This window comes from Coregonus clupeaformis, chromosome 24 (genome assembly GCF_020615455.1).
Source record: "Coregonus clupeaformis isolate EN_2021a chromosome 24, ASM2061545v1, whole genome shotgun sequence".
Classification (NCBI taxonomy): domain Eukaryota; kingdom Metazoa; phylum Chordata; class Actinopteri; order Salmoniformes; family Salmonidae; genus Coregonus; species Coregonus clupeaformis.
In genome coordinates, this window is record NC_059215.1 from 26487118 (window position 1) to 26504890 (window position 17773).

General features: G+C 45.0%; 1 protein-coding gene across 5 annotated transcripts in view; it reads right to left on the reverse strand.

Moving 5' to 3' along the window:
- Window positions 1–17773, reverse strand: part of LOC121538371 (protein 4.1) — an 82907-nt gene that overhangs the window by 19387 nt on the left and 45747 nt on the right. Inside the window, exons 10-14 of one of the 5 annotated variants that reach the window (XM_045207131.1) lie at window positions 12987–13162; window positions 8834–9039; window positions 4556–4594; window positions 3705–3743; window positions 678–833 (exon numbers count right to left, since the gene is read on the reverse strand). In XM_045207131.1, the coding sequence (XP_045063066.1) occupies window positions 678–833; window positions 3705–3743; window positions 4556–4594; window positions 8834–9039; window positions 12987–13162 (616 nt within the window). Of the gene's footprint in view, window positions 1–677; window positions 837–3704; window positions 3744–4555; window positions 4595–8833; window positions 9040–12986; window positions 13163–17773 lie in introns of all 5 variants that reach the window. The other 4 variants (XM_041846302.2, XM_045207133.1, XM_045207132.1 and 1 more) reach the window with 4 other exon arrangements.

Sequence of the window (17773 nt, forward strand, 5' to 3'; positions counted from 1 at the left end):
CCTTGCCATAAGGCAAAAGTGCTCAGGGAACAAAACATCAACATTTTGGGTCCATGGCCAGGAAACTCCAGAGACCTTAATCCCATTGAGAACTTGTGGTCAATCCTCAAGAGGCGGGTGGACAAACAAAAACCCACAAATTCTGATAAACTCCAAGCATTGATTATGCAAGAATGGGCTGCCATCAGTCAGGATGTGGCCCAGAAGTTAATTGACAGCATGCTAGGGCAGATTGCAGAGGTCTTGAAAAAGAAGGGTCAACACTGAAAATATTGACTCTTTGCATAAACTTAATGTAATTGTCAATAAAAGCCTTTGACACTTATGGAATGCTTGTAATTATACTTCAGTATACCATAGTAACATCTGACAAAAATATCTAAAAACACTGAAGCAGCAAACTTTGTGAAGACCAATACTTGTGTCATTCTCAAAACTTTTCACCACGACTGTACATTATGAAGTAGTTGGGCGTGGTGTAGGCTAGGCTGTGCTGGGCTAGCCCGCGATGGGCTGGTGTTGGCTTGGTGTGGGCTAGCCCGAGCCCACCTTGCCCACCGAATACCCACAGGGGGCCAATGGGGTCATGTTTGCTGGGCTGGTGAGAATGAGTATACAGTAAGATTCCAAATTAGAGTGTTGGAAAGTAACATCGCAAGGAACCCCCCCTTCCTTACTTGTTTCCTCTCTGGGGTGCCTCCGGGGGGCGTGGCTGAGGACAGGCGTTTCTCCCTCTGTGACAGCTTGCTGTTGGGCTCCCTGAGAGCTCTCTTTAGTTCGTTGATGCTGGCCTGGTGCTTCTGCAGGACATCCTCGGGCTTGTCCAGGAACTGCTGCTAGATAGAGAGAGGGAGATAGGTCACAGACTGGAGTTAGGATTCCTCCCACTTCCATTTCAGAATTGAACCAGACATGGACATTTGAATGAAAAGTGCTGTGTTAATGGTATATTATGTGTTTGTAATTCTTCATCTCAAATTCCACCTCCATTTCAATTCTGCTCGGAGCTCACAACATGGATGTTACAACAAATATCCAATCTGTTTCTGATATGGGCTGAAGAATGAGACTAACGCTGCTATGCATGGATGAATAGATGAGTATAGACATGGACCCCATTACACTCCTCTTGAGTAAAGAGTACAATGTTTTTTATCTGCTCTGGAATTACATATTTCAGGCAAGAGATATCTAGAATTTTCCAGATTACCAGATCACACAGTATGAAAATCTTTCAAATCAACTGATGTTATGTCCTCCTCAGTGGTAACGTTATCTGATTAAATATCTTTCAATCACGATGACATAACTATGTCATAATATGTCATAACAGCTGACATAACTTGTCAAAACCTGTTATAATATGGTCATAACACTGTCATGACACATATATTTAGATTTGTTATGACATATATTGCGTTATTTTATGGCTGGTTCTGACACCTACATAAGAGTGTAACAACCCGCAAAACCTACCACGGTAGTTATTTTACAGTATGGCTGGTTATGACACCTACATAAGAGTGTAAAACCCCACAAAACCTACCACATAAGGCAAAACATTCCATTACACCATAGCCTACGTGTCAACAGTGTTTATGTTGTATATATATTTTTGAAATGTACCATATTAAATTATCCTTGTAATTGCGCACACGTTGATATCAAACTCACTCCAATTCGCATACCACCCCAACAGATCCACAGATGACACAATCGCACTCCACACTGCCCTTTCCCACCTGGACAAAAGGAACACCTATGTGAGAATGCTGTTCATTGACTACAGCTCAGCATTCAACGCCATAGCTTCCACAAAGCTCATCACTAAGCTAGGGACTCTGGGACTAAACACCTCCCTCTGCAACTGGATCCTGGACTTCCTGACGGGCCGCCCCCAGGTGGTAAGGGTAGGCAACAACACATCTGCCACGCTTATCCTCAACACCGGGACCCCTCAGGGGTGAGTGCTTAGTCCCCTCCTGTACTCCCTGTTCACCCATGACTGCGAGGCCAAGCACGACTCCAACACCATCATTAAGTTTACTGAGGACACAACAGTGGTAGGCCTGATCACCGACAACGATGAGACAGCCTATAGGGAGGAGGTCAGAGACCTGGCAGTATGGTGCCATGACAACAACCTCTCCCTCAACGTGAGCAAGACAAAGGAGATGATCGTGGACTACAGGAAAAGGAGGGCCGAACAGGCCCCCATTAACATTGACAGGGCTGTAGTGGAGCGGATCGAGAGTTTCAAGTTCCTTGTTGTCCACATCACCAACAAAGTATCATGGTCCAAACACACCAAGACAGTCGTGAAGAGGGCACGACAACACCTTTTACCCCTCAGGAGACTGAAAAGATTTGGTATGGATCCCCAGATCCTCAAAACGCTTTACAGCTGCACCATCGAGAGCATCCTGACCAGTTGCATCACTGCCTGGTATGGCAACTGCTCGGCATCCAACCATAAGGCGCTACAGAGGGTAGTGCATACGGCCCAATACATCACTGGGGCCAAGCTTCCTGCCATCCAGGACCTATATACTAGGCATGTCAGAGGAAGGCCCAAAAAATTGTCAAAGACTCCAGTCACCCAAGTCATACTGTTCCCCCCACTCGCTGTTTATTATCTATGCATAGTCACTTTACCCCTACCTACATTTACAAATTACCTCGACTAACCTGTACCACCGCACATTGACTCGGTACCGGTACCCCTTGTATATAGCCTCGTTATTGTTATGTAATTTTATTGTGCTACTTTTTATTTTATTTTTTACTTTAGTTTATTTAGTAAATATTTTCTAAACTCTATTTCTTGAACTGCATTGTTGGTTAAGGGCTTGTAAGTAAGCATTCCACGGTAAGGTCTACACCTGTTGTATTCGGCGCATGTGACAAATACAATTTTATTTGAACACCTACGCTCTGTTGCTGATGACTGGGATGAATGCAGGAGCAGATTTCAGGAGCAGGACAAGACACCCTCTTTTTGACTGATGACTGATATAAGGGCATGATAGGCCTATCTGGCTTATATGATTGTGATGGTCATTATGCTTCTTGACATTGTCATAAAGTGTATTTTCTTAGTCCAAATAAAGTGACACAGGATGGTCATAATGCTTCATGAAAGTGTCATAAAGTGTATTTTCTACAAGTTATTTAAAATATGATGTAGGTGTCATAACCAGCCATAAAATAACACAATATATGTCACAACAGAGGTAAATATATGGGTCATGACAGTGTAATGACCATATTATGACAGGTTATGACAAGTTATGTCAGCTGTTATGACATATTATGACATGGTTATGACTGTGTCATAACATGTTATGACACTTGGTGTCAAGTCAAGTGTTACACTTTATTGCAATACTGTATTATTATAATGTAGCTTAATAGAGACTGCGGCTATAAAGACGATAGAACAAAAATGCAGAATACTCCGTCTCCTACTGGCTTTGTCTATGTTAACAATGTCCAAACCTACAACTGAACTTTTACAATAAAGTTGTGCTTGGTTGTAAAAAATTAATAAATGCAAACAAACTGAGGGGTACTGAACAACATATATTGCTGCCCTTACAGATGGACACAGGTACGATGAGATACACAGCACATCACAGCTCATGACAGCACACCTGGTGAGGGGTCACAGAGAGAGAGCACAGGCACAGAGCAAGAAGCAGTACCTCCTGTTGGGGGCGTGGGGTGGCCAGATCCTGGTCCGACTGGGGGAGGGGGGCGGGGAGAGTGGAGCAGAGGCACGGTGGAAGAGGTGGGGTGGGGGTGGGGCACGTGCAGAGACAAAGAGGTAGAGTACCGCAGGTGAGTCAAGAAGGCAGGCGACTACACATACACACACACACACAGAGAGGTCGTGTTGGTAGCATCCAAGCATCTCACTGAGACAGTGAGTTTGTTCGGCAATGGAAACATCTAGCATTCGGAAACAGATGTACAGAGAGATGTAGACTGGTGAATTACATAAATACTGTAACTAAGATATTTGGAGGAAGGACTCAGAGTCTCGTGCTCCAAACATTCTGTGCAATGACAAAGTGTTGTATTATGGAGATGAATGTAAATCAAACATACAGTAGTTGTGGTTCTACACCATCTGTTCAAGCTCAGCTAATCCTTCTAATGACAATGTACACATTAAAATTGTAATGCACCCATTATTGAACACAGCTGGCCACTCAGATGCACTGAAATTAATTCCTAATGTAGACATATTACAAACACTGACCAAACACAGTCTAAATACCTTGATAGTACCCAGACTTCATATTGCCATTAGCCTACCCTATACTACTACGGTGATCCAATTTGAAGTCAGGTGATGTGATTTAGGCTGTGCCCAAAGCCAAGGGATCTAAGAAAGCCATGACTGTACTGTCAATGAGGAATAACACTTGGAGTAATAACCTAGCTACAAGACGGAACAGGCTGAATAAAGATTTAAACAACACTAAAACCCAGAATGGACAGACAAACAGACATACAGAAAGACAGACACTACTCATCACAGACAAAGTACCTCAGGCTTTGAGTCTACTGGCGAGCCTGCCTCCTCACCCTGCAAGCGAAGGAGGTGGGAAGAGAGAAGTGGTTGGTTAGTGGGTCGCAGGACGCCACAGCAGGAAGAGGAGAGGGGAATTTTAAGAGAGTGAAGGGCGCAGAGTTAAAACGGGGTGAGGGGAAAGAGAGCATGTTAGATTTGAAGAGGAGATTCAGGAAAGTTCCACAGAGAGGTTTCTTGGGTGAGGAGCGGAAGGGAGGGAAGAGAAGAGGAGCCGAGGGAATATGGATTAGAGTGTAAAGTGAAGGCAGGAGAGAGGGAATATGGATTAGAGTGTAAAGTGAAGGCAGGAGAGAGAGATGAGTGGAAGTCAGGGGCTCACATGATGGATTTTCTCACTGTGCTACAGGTTAGGTATACTGAAACAGCAAGGGGAGGGATATGAGTAAAATGTATCGTTCTTCTCTGTATCTTATGCATATCATTTAGAAAAACTAGTTAGGTATTAGATACATTTGGTAAATAACCACAATTCCAACAAACCTGAATTTAACTTACTAACCAAAGGTCTTTTTTACCAGGTTCTTGTTTTCAATCATATTAATAGTGTTACAATAATAAAACGGATGCCTCTTCCAGATAGCTTAACAACCGAAGCTTCTGAGCATGTGTGGGATTCTCTACTTTACAATTAGTTTTACGTATCTGCTGCTCCCACCGCTGCTGCTTCCCCCTCCTGTGTGTGTGTGTGTGTGTGTGAAATTGGGAGTTAGCTAAGTGTTCAGGATTCATTTAGTTTAGATAATTTCAATGCCATACTTGTATATTTTCGGTGAAAAATCACTACAACCAAGCAACCACTGTCACCTGTGCTTTAGCTGTCAACTTGAGAAATTGGCAATAATACTTCCCTCGCTAAAACGTTAACAAAACTGCCGGACATTGTATCCCGGTGTTGTGAAACACAGACTTGCCTTGCATGCTCTCCCCACTGAATAGAATGTTTCCCTGTAACATCCAGATGGTTACCAATACTATAATATTTCTCATGAAGATCTCACAGTGTCTGTAACACATGCGCAGAATGTGATTAGGTTGTTTAGCTCTGGGGAAGAGGTGTCTGATTCAGCCATAATAAAAAGGGGGATCTAACAATACATACATGTTAGGTAGAAAGCTAGACTTACACTCACCGTCATGTGAATTTGGACAGTGAACCACATTGGCTCTATATACAGTGAGGGAAAAAAGTATTTGATCCCCTGCTGATTTTGTACATTTGCCCACTGACAAAGACATGATCAGTCTATAATTTTTATGGTAGGTTTATTTGAACAGTGAGAGACAGAAAAACAAAACAAAAATCCAGAAAAACGCATGTAAAAAATTTTATGAATTGATTTGCATTTTAATGAGGGAAATAAGTATTTGACTAAAACATGATTTAGTACTTGGTGGCAAAACCCTTGTTGGCAATCACAGAGGTCAGATGTTTCTTGTAGTTGGCCACCAGGTTTGCACACATCTCAGGAGGGATTTTGTCCCACTCCTCTTTGCTGATCTTCTCCAAGTCATTAAGGTTTCGAGCCTGACGTTTGGCAACTCGAACCTTCAGCTCCCTCCGCAGATTTTCTATGGGATTAAGATCTGGAGACTGGCTAGGCCACTCCTGGACCTTAATGTGCTTCTTCTTGAGCCACTCCTTTGTTGCCTTGGCCGTGTGTTTTGGGTCATTGTCATGCTGGAATACCCATCCACGACCCATTTTCAATGCCCTGGCTGAGGGAAGGAGGTTCTCACCCAAGATTTGACGGTACATGGCCACGTCCATCGTCCCTTTGATGCGGTGAAGTTGTCCTGTCCCCTTAGCAGAAAAACACCCCCAAAGCATAATGTTTCCACCTCCATGTTTGACGGTGGGGATGGTGTTCTTGGGGTCATATGCAGCATTCCTCCTCCTCCAAACACGGCGAGTTGAGTTGATGCCAAAGAGCTACATTTTGGTCTCATCTGACCACAACACTTTCACCCAGTTCTCCTCTGAATCATTCAGATGTTCATTGGCAAACTTCAGACGGCCCTGTATATGTGCTTTCTTGAGCAGGGGGACCTTGCGGGCGCTGCAGGATTTCAGTCCTTCAAGGCGTAGTGTGTTACCAATTGTTTTCTTGGTGACTATGGTCCCAGCTGCCTTGAGATCATTGACAAGATCCTCCCGTGTAGTTCTGGGCTGATTCCTCACCGTTCTCATGATCATTGAAACTCCACGAGGTGAGATCTTGCATGGTGTTCCAGGCCGAGGGAGATTGACAGTTATTTTGTGTTTCTTCCATTTGCGAATAATCGCACCAACTGTTGTCACCTTCTCACCAAGCTGCTTGGCGATGGTCTTGTAGCCCATTCCAGCCTTGTGTAGGTCTACAATCTTGTCCCTGACATCCTTGGAGAGCTCTTTAGTCTTGGCCATGGTGGAGAGTTTGGAATCTGATTGATTGATTGCTTCTGTGGACAGGTGTCTTTTATACAGGTAACAAGCTGAGATTAGGAGCACTCCCTTTAAGAGTGTACTCCTAATCTCAGCTCGTTACCTGTATAAAAGACACCTGGGAGCCAGAAATCTTTCTGATTGAGAGGGGGTCAAATATTTATTTCCCTCAATAAAATGCAAATCAATTTATAACGTTTTTGACATGCGTTTTTCTGGATTTTTTTGTTGTTATTCTATCTCTCACTGTTCAAATAAACCTAGCATTAAAATTATAGACTTGTCAGTGGGCAAACTTACAAAATCAACAGGGGATCAAATACTTTTTTCCCTCACTGTATGGGGTGGGCAAACTACATCCTGTGTTGTTTGACAAACAAATCGGTTAAAAGAAGATGTGTGCGGCCCTCCGTTGAATTTCGAAATCCCGATGTGGCCATTGAGCCAAAAGGTTTGCCCACCCCTGATTTATATTCCAGCATTTTGGATTTGAGATCGAATATTTCATAAGAGGCGACAGTACATAATGTCATCTTTTATTTGAGGGTATTTTCATTATCAGTTTTACCATTTAGAAATTAAAGCACCTAATGGCCGTGTCCGAAATCTGTCTTGCCTACTACTTACTTAAACTACATACTATCGCGCTTGTTCCCCGCCATTCGTTCATTTTTGTAGAGCGAGTCACCTATTCTGATTATCAGCTGTTGTCAAACACACGTGGGTGTGAAAAGACAATTATCTTCCTTTGTGCAGCGATTTCTACTAGTTGAAAAGCAGAAATGTCACATTCTATAAAACGTATAAACTATAAAACGATTTTCGCATTCGGACACGGCCTATGTATCTAGTCCCCCCATTTGAAGAAGTCTTAAGTATTCGGACAAATTCACTTATAGTGTATTAAGTCAAAAGTGTAGTATTTGGTCACATATTCCTATAATAATAATAACTTACAGTCATGCGTGCATACATTTTTGTGTATGGGTGGTCCCGGGGATCGAACCCACTACCTTGGCGTTAGAAGCGCCGTGCTCTACCAGCTGCGCTACAGAGGACCACAGCATGCTATGACTACAACTACATTCACAGTTTATTTTGTTTGTGCTTTGGGTTATGTTTTGCCCAATAGGAACTGAATGGTGAATGATGACTGGAGTAATTTTATTTCTTAGTGAGTAGATAAGATTTTTCTGAACACTTCTAAATTAATCCTGATAATGCCATGATTAAGAAAAAATAATGAATGAATCATGATGAGTGAGAAGGCTACAGAGGCTACAACAAAACATGCTAATCTCTCACCATTACTGATAACAGAGGAGGTTAGCATTTTTGGGGGGGGATATGATCTTTGTGCCTCTAACTTTCTCACTCATCATTATTCACGATTCATCCATAATCATGGTAGCATCCACATTAATGAAGAAGTGTTCAGAAACATCTATTCTTACTTACAATACACGTGACTCCAAAATGATACAATATATTATTCACCATTCAGTTCCTATTGGGCAAAATATAATCTGAAACACAACCAAAACAAACTGCAAATACATCCAACAAGTTTGTAGAGTCATGAGCTTGATGTAGTCATTGAGTGCAAGGAATATGGGACCAAATAGTACTAAACGTTTGACTACTTTAATACACTGTGAATTTGTCCAAATACTTACTTACAAAATGGCAGAAAACTATCCTTTATCCTTTCACCTGTGATCAGTGATCCTCATGACGAAGAGGACTCAAGAAAAAAGGGAGCCATCATCTACTATGAATATAGGGTCCGCCACCCTTGCCTCGCCTTGTACCTTCAGCTCCATGGTCTTGGTGGACGTGGCAACACCATCAGTCTCCTCATCCTGATCCTGATACTCCTGGTCTTGTTCCTGGTAATCCTGATCCTGGTCTAGGTCCAGACTACCCTCTTGTTCCAGGTCTTCCCTGGACAGGAATTGGGTGTGATCACTGGAGCTGCGCTGGGACAGCTGGTCCATGCTGTCTCCCAGGGCTGAGGCTGGGCAGGGAGTTGGGGGTAGGGGGCAGGGCACACAAGGGATGTCGGAGAGAAGAGAGAAAAGCTAGTCAGCCCTGGCTCACAGAAAACAAGAGAAAGGTCAACGTTGTCTATACTGTAAATTATGATTGATCGAGATTATACAATTTGTTTACATTGACATCCATTTTACATGTAAGTATTTATCTCCTTACAGTTGAGGCAGGGTAAACTGATTCAGGAGTCAGAACATAGATTATGGCCAGGAGTGATTCAAAGGTGCGTTGATAGCCATGGGAAGATGTTTGGGGGTTGCATGCGCTACATCGGTCCGCTAATTTTAATTTTTTTATTTCACCTTTATTTAACCAGTTAAGCCAGTTGAGAACAAGTTCTCATTTACAACTGCGACCTGGCCAAGATAAAGCAAAGCAGTGCGATAAAAACAACAACAACACAGAGTTACATATGGGATAAACACAACGTACAGTCAATAACACAATAGAAAATCTATATACAGTGTGTGCAAATGTAATAAGTTATGGAGGTAAGGCAATAAATAGGCCATAGTGCAAAATAATTACAATTTAGTATTAACACTGGAATGATAGATATGCAGAAGATGATGTGCAAATAGAGATACTGCGGTGCAAATGAGCAAAATAAATAACAATATGGGGATGAGGTAGTTGGGCGGGCGGGTGAAAGCACCGTTCAATTGAAGAGCATGCATTTAGTTTTACTAGCGTTTAAGAGCAGTTGGAGGCTACGGAAGGAGTGCTGTATGGCATTGAAGCTCGTTTGGAGGTATGTTAACAAAGTGTCCAATGAAGGGCAAGATGTATACAAAATGGTGTCGTCTGCGTAGAGGTGGATCTGAGAGTCACCAGCAGCAAGAGCGACATCATTGATATACACAGAGAATAGAGTCGGCCCGAGAATTGAACCCTGTGGCACCCCCATAGAGACTGCCAGAGGTCCAGACAACAGGCCCTCTGATTTGACACATGGAACTCTATCTGAGAAGTAGTTGGTGAACCAGGCGAGGCAGTCATTTGAGAAACCAAGGCTATTTAGTCTGCCAATAAGAATGCGGTGATTGATGGAGTCGAAAGCCTTGGCCAGGTCGATGAAGACGGCTGCACAGTACTGTCTTTTATCGATCGCGGTTATAATATCGTTTAGGACCTTGAGCGTGGCTGAGGTGCACCCATGACCAGCTCGGAAACCAGATTGCATAGCGGAGAAGGTACGGTGGGATTCGAAATAGTCGGTGATCTGTTTGTTAACTTGGCTTTCAAATACTTTCAAAAGGCAGGGCAGGATGGATATAGGTCTGTAACAAGTTGCAGCGGAGGGTGCATAGCTGGTGGCCGGGGTAGGGGTAGCCAGGTGGAAAGCATGGCCAGCCATAGCAAAATGCTTGTTGAAATGTTCGATTATCGTAGATTTATCGGTAGTGACAGTGATTCCTAGCCTCAGTGCAATGGGCAGCTGGGAGGTGCTTTTATTCTCCATGGACTTTACAGTGTCCCAAAACATTTTGGAGTTTCTGTTTGAAGAAGCTAGCCTTTGCTTTCCTAACTGATTGTGTATATTGGTTCATGACTTCCCTGAAAAGTTGCATATCGCGGGGGCTGTTCGATGCTAATGCAGTACGCCATAGGATGTTTTTGTGCTGGTCAAGGGCAGTCAAGTCTGGGGTGAACCAGGGGCTATATCTGTTCTTAGTTCTGTATTTTTTGAATGGGGCATGCTTATTTAAGATGGAGAGAAAAGCACTTTTAAAGAACAACCAGGCTTCCTCTACGGAGGAAATGAGGTCAATATCCATCCAGGAGACCCGGGCCAGGTCAATTAGAAAGGCCTGCTCGCTGAAGTGTTTTAGGGAGCGTTTGACAGTGAGAGACATTTCTGGAAAGGTGGATTTTTAGAAGTAGAAGCTCAAACTGTTTGGGCACAGACCTGGATAGTATGATAGAGCTCTGCAGGCTATCTCTACAGTAGATTGCAACTCTGCCCCCTTTGGCAGTTCTATCTAGACGAAAAATGTTGTAGTTGGGAATGGACATTTCTGAATCTTTGGTGGCCTTCCTAAGCCAGGATACAGACACTGTTAGAACATCAGGGTTGGCGGAGTGTGCTAACGCAGTGAATAACTCAAACTTAGGGAGGAGGATTCTGATGTTAACATGCAAGAAACCAAGGCTTTTGCGGTTACAGAAGTCAACAAATGATAGCGCCTGGGGAGTAGGAGTGATACTGGGGGCTACAGGGCCTGGGTTAACCTCTACATCACCAGAGGAACGGAGGAGGAATAGAATAAGGATACGGCTAAAGGCTTTAAGAACTGGTCTTATCGTGCGTTGGGTACAGAGAATAAAAGGGGCAGATTTCCGGCCGTTGTAGAATAGATTCAGGGCATTATGTACAGACAAGGATATGGAAGGATATGAGTACAGTGGAGGTAAACCTAAGTGTTGGGTAACGATGAAAGAGATAGCATCACTGGAGGCACCGATTGAGCCGGTCTCCGCGTGTGTGGGGGGTGGGACAAAGGAGCTATCTGAGGCAGGTTGAGCGGGATTGGGGGCTCTACAGTGAAATAGTACAATAAGAACTAACCGAAACAGCAATAGGCAAGGCATATTGACATGGGAGAGAGGCATAAAGCAATCACAGGTGTTATTTGAGAGAGCTAAGACAACAGCTGGTAATGGCGACGAAAGTTTGAGCTGAGGCTAAACAGATAAACAGGATGAGGTACCATATAAAGGAACAGTCCAGCAGGCATCAGCTGTGTAGCTGAGTGATCATAAGGTCCAGTGAACAGCAATAGGTGAGTCTGGGATCAGTTCAGTAGCTGCTACGGCACAGGCGAGCAGGAGGCACGGCTGTTGATTGCGTGTGCTAGCGGGCCGGGGCTAGCAGATGGATCTTCGTGGACGTCGCAACAGGAAGCTTGTTGAAACCACATCAGACGATTACGTCAGCAGACCAGTCGTGATGGATCGGCGGGGCTCCGTGTCAACACTAGGAGGTCCCGTCCGGTTGACAGAGAGGTAGATAGCCGGGAGATGGGCCTGGCTCGAGGCTAGCTCAAGGCTAACTGGGGCTTGCTTCGGGACAGTGGTGATTAGCCATCAACAACAACAGCCATTCGGTTGCAGCTAGCTAGTTGCGATGATCCGGTGTTAAGGTCCAGTGATTCAGTGATTCCGGCAGAAAATCCGATATGCTCTGGCTCGATAGCGCGATGTGCAGACTGGCCGATAATTGTCCAGGCTAGAGCTGGCTGGTAGGTAGTGCAGGCCACGGACAATGGTGAAGACCGCTAATGGTGGCTAATAGCAAGTAGCTAGTTAGCTGGCTAGTTTCAGCCGGAGGTTCTAGATAAGAAGGTATAAAGAAATAATAGAATCCGTTCCACATTGGGTGAGGCGGGTTGCAGGAAAGTATATTTAGTTAAAGGATGGAAAGTGAGATTGAGAAATATATACGAAAAAGACCAAAAAACAAAAAAACTGGCTATTTACATGAGGACACTACAGAAAACACGACCGCACTGCTACGCCATCTTGGCAGCTTTTTCAAGATACAGGACTTGTAAAAGCCCAGTGCACTACGTTTGTGAATATATATTTTTAATTCAGATTTTTTAGGGGGTGCTGCAGCAGCCTCAGAGCCCCTACTTCCCACGGCTATGGGTGTGTTGCAGCTCTGGGTTCTACCTGGAACCAAAAAGGGTTCTCCTATGGGGACAGCCGAAGAACTCTTTTGGAGACCTTTTTTCTAAGAGGGTACTGATGCAACGTACTGATGCAAATTTGAAATAACAATGAATAAACAAGGACCTACCTGACAAAGAGGCATACATTTTTTTTTTTACAGAGTGGGCCAATATTCTAAGTGGTGAGTTTGTAGTACATACTCATGATGTTATAGTACAGTAATAGTAAGGTGCTTACCTCCGTCCACACTGCGGGGCAGCAGGTACCTCTTGCTAACCGAACGGTCAAACTGCGGAGCTGGCCGGTCGATCAGCACACTGGCCTGACGCGACTGGGCTTGTGTCCGCCCACTGTAGCGGAATTTGGAGCCAATCACCAGGAAGCCCTTGGGAGGGGGTTCTGGAGACACTAACCTATAGAGAGACTCGGTATGAGTATGAAGCTTTAAATAGCTAGACACTATAATGTTTGTATTTTTTATTACCCATTAACACTAGATGTGCCGAGATCGTCCTTATGAATTTACATGTTTAATTACTCTGCCATTTTTTTAATCATATCCTCTCCGTCCTTGACTTTTCCAAAATAAGTCTACATAACACACAGAATTTGTGTTACAAGCAGTTTTATTTCTGTACATGTGTCTGGTTTAGTTGTAGTTATACACAGTACAAGTCAAAAGTTTGGACACACCTACTCATTCAAGGGTTTTTCTTTATTTTTACAATTTTCTACATTGTAGAATAATAGTGAAGACATCAAAACTATGAAATAACACATATGGAATCATGTAGTAACCAAAAAAGTGTTAAACAAATCAAAATATATTTGAGATTTTAGAATCTTCAAAGTAGCCACCCTTTGCCTTGATGATATCTTTGCACACTCTTGGCATTCTCTCAACCAGCTTCATGAGGTAGTCACCTGGAATGCATTTCAATTAACAGGTGTGCCTTGTTAAAAGTTAATTTGTGGAATTTATTTTCTTCTTAATGCGTGTGAGCCAATCAGTTGTGTTGTGAAAAGGTAGGGGTGGTATACAGAAGATAGCCCTATTTGGTCAAATACCAAGTCCATATTATGGCAACAACAGCTCAAATAAGCAAAGAGAAACGACAGTCCATCATTACTTTAAGACATGAAGGTCAGTCAATACGGAACATTTCAAGAACTTTGAAAGTTTCGTCAAGTGCAGTCGCAAAAACCATCAAGCGCTATGATGAAACTGTCTCTCATGAGGACCGCCGCAGCAAAGGAAGACCCAAAGTTACCTTTGCTGCAGAGGATAAGTTAATTAGAGTTACCAACCTCAGAAATTGCAGCCCAAATAAATGATTCACAGAGTTCAAGTAACAGACACAACTCAACATCAACTGTTCAGAGGAGACGGCGTTAATCAGGCCTTCATGGTCGACTTTCTGCAAAGAAACCACTACTAAAGGACACCAATAAGAAGAAGAGACTTCCTTGGGCCAAGAAACACGAGCAATGGACATTAGACCGGTGGAAATCTGTCCTTTGGTCTGATGAGTCTAAATTTGAGATTTTGGGTTTCAACCGCTGTGTCTTTGTGAGACGCAGAGTAGGTGAACAGATGATCTCCGCATGTGTGGGTCCCACTATGAAGCATGGAGAAGGAGGTGTGATGGTGTGGGGGTGCTTTGCTGGTTACACTGTCAGTGATTTATTTAGAATTCAAGGCACACTTAACCAGCATGGCTACCACAGCATTCTGCAGCGATACACCATCCCATCTGGTTTGCACTTAGTGGGACTATCATTTGTTTTTCAACAGGACAATGACCCCAAACACACCTCCAGGCTGTGTAAGGGCTATTTGACCAAGAAGGAGAGTGATGGAGTGCTGCTTTCACGACTTCCTCCGAAGCTGCCTCCTCTCCTGGTTCGGGCAGGCTTCGGCGTTCGTCGTCACCGGCCTTCTAGCCACTGCCACTCCTCATCTCATCATTCCATTTGTTTTGTCTTGTCTATTTCACACACCTGGTTCATATCCCCTCATTAGTACGTGTATACAGTGGGGGAAAAAAGTATTTAGTCAGCCACCAATTGTGCAAGTTCTCCCACTTAAAAAGATGAGAGAGGCCTGTTATTGTCAACTATGACAGACAAATTGAGGAAAAAAAATCCAGAAAATCACATTGTAGGATTTTTAATGAATTTATTTGCAAATTATGGTGGAAAATAAGTATTTGGTCACCTACAAATAAGCAAGATTTCTGGCTCTCACAGACCTGTAACTTCTTCTTTAAGAGGCTCCTCTGTCCTCCACTCGTTACCTGTATTAATGTCACCTGTTTGAACTTGTTATTAGTATAAAAGACACCTGTCCACAACCTCAAACAGTCACACTCCAAACTCCACTATGGCCAAGACCAAAGAGCTGTCAAAGGACACCAGAAACAAAATTGTAGACCTGCACCAGGCTGGGAAGACTGAATCTGCAATAGGTAAGCAGCTTGGTTTAAAGAAATCAACTGTGGGAGCAATTATTAGGAAATGGAAGACATACAAGACCACTGATAATCTCCCTCGATCTGGGGCTCCACGCAAGATCTCACCCCGTGGGGTCAAAATGATCACAAGAACGGTGAGCAAAAATCCCAGAACCACACGGGGGGACCTAGTGAATGACCTGCAGAGAGCTGGGACCAAAGTAACAAAGCCTACCATCAGTAACACACTACGCCGCCAGGGACTCAAATCCTGCAGTGCAAGACGTGTCCCCCTGCTTAAGCCAGTACATGTCCAGGCTCGTCTGAAGTTTGCTAGAGTGCATTTGGATGATCCAGAAGAGGATTGGGAGAATGTCATATGGTCAGATGAAACCAAAATAGAACTTTTTGGTAAAAACTCAACTCGTCGTGTTTGGAGGACAAAGAATGCTGAGTTGCATCCAAAGAACACCATACCTACTGTGAAGCATGGGGGTGGAAACATCATGCTTTGGGGCTGTTTTTCTGCAAAGGGACGAGGACGACTGATCCCTGTAAAGGAAAGAATGAATGGGGCCATGTATCGTGAGATTTTGAGTGAAAACCTCCTTCCATCAGCAAGGGCATTGAAGATGAAACGTGGCTGGGTCTTTCAGCATGACAATGATCCCAAACACACCGCCCGGGCAACGAAGGAGTGGCTTCGTAAGAAGCATTTCAAGGTCCTGGAGTGGCCTAGCCAGTCTCCAGATCTCAACCCCATAGCGGTGACCCGATCCTGTAGGTTCATGCTCTACAACATTCGGAGAGTACGACCCTGCCTTACACAGGAAGCGGCACAGGTCCTAATCCAGGCACTTGTCATCTCCCGTCTGGATTACTGCAACTCGCTGTTGGCTGGGCTCCCTGCCTGTGCCATTAAACCCCTACAACTCATCCAGAATGCCGCAGCCCGTCTGGTGTTCAACCTTCCCAAGTTCTCTCACGTCACCCCGCTCCTCCGCACACTCCACTGGCTTCCAGTTAAAGCTTGCATCTGTTACAAGACCATGGTGCTTGCCTATGGAGCTGTGAGGGGAACGGCACCTCCGTACCTTCAGGCTCTGATCAGTCCCTACACCCAAACGAGGGCATTGCGTTCATCCACCTCTGGCCTGCTGGCTCCCCTTCCTCTGCGGAAGCATAGTTCCCGCTCAGCCCAGTCAAAACTGTTCGCTGCTCTGGCAACCCAATGGTGGAACAAGCTCCCTCACGACGCCAGGACAGCGGAGTCACTCACCACCTTCCGGAGACATTTGAAACCCCACCTCTTTAAGGAATACCTGGGATAGGATAAAGTAATCCTTTTAACCCCCCCCCCAAAAAAAAAGTGTTGAAAAACGAGTTTTAATGACTCCAACCTAAGTGTATGTAAACTTCCGACTTCAACTGTACATCCCGGGTACGAAGAACGTGAAGGCAGACGCACTGTCACGGCTGTACGACATAGAGGAAAGGCCCAGAGACAACATCCCCATACTCCCTCCTCCTGCATTGTGGCGCCGGTAGTATGGGTGATGGACGCGGATATAGAGCAGGCGTTACGCACAGAGCCATCTCCACCTCAGGGTCCAGCTGGGCTGCAGTACATGCCTGCTCTTGTCCGTGACCGTCTGATCTACTGGGCACACACGTCCCCCTCCTCTTGTCACCCAGGTATCGGTCGTACAGTGCGCTGCCTGACCGGAAAGTACTGGTGGCCAACCTTGGCTAAGGACGTGAGGGTGTATGTCTCCTCCTGCTCGGTGTGCGCTCAGAGAAAGGCACCTAGGCACCTCCCAGTGGGTAAGTTACAGCCTTTACCAGTTCCACAACGGTCATGGTCTCACCTGAGTATTGATTTCCTTACTGATCTTCCCCTCTCTCAAGGTAACACCACCATCCTGGTCGTTGTGGACCGCTTTTCCAAAGCCTGCCGCCTCCTTCCTGTGCCCGGTCTCCCCACGGCCCTGCAGACTGCGGAGGCCCTGTTTACACACGTCTTCCGGCACTACGGGGTACCAGAGGACATAGTGTCTAACCGGGGTCCCCAATTCACATCCAAGGTCTGGAAGGCGTTCATGGACCGTCTGGGGGACTCGGTCAGCCTGACCTACTTCCAGGACCGGCCGGGGGAGTGGTCAGTGTTCTTGCCATGGGCCGAATATGACCAAAACTCTCTCCGTCACTCCTCCACTAACCTAACGCCATTCCAATGTGTTTTAGGCTACCAACCGGTTCTGGCACCGTGGCACCAGAGCCAGACCGAGGCTCCTGCGGTGGATGACTGGTTTCGGCGCGCGGAGGAGACATGGAACGCTGCTCACGTCCACCTCCAACGCGCAGTACGTCGTCAGAAGGCCAACCGCCACCGCAGTGAGGCCCCGGTCTTCGTACTGGGTGATCGGGTCTGGCTATCGACCCGGAATCTGCCCCTCCGCCGGTCCTGCCGGAAGTTGAGCTGAGTTTGTGGGGCTGTTCAAAGTCCTGAGGAGGATAAACGAGGTTACCTATAGGTTTTTACTCCCACATGATTATCGTATTAACCCCTCG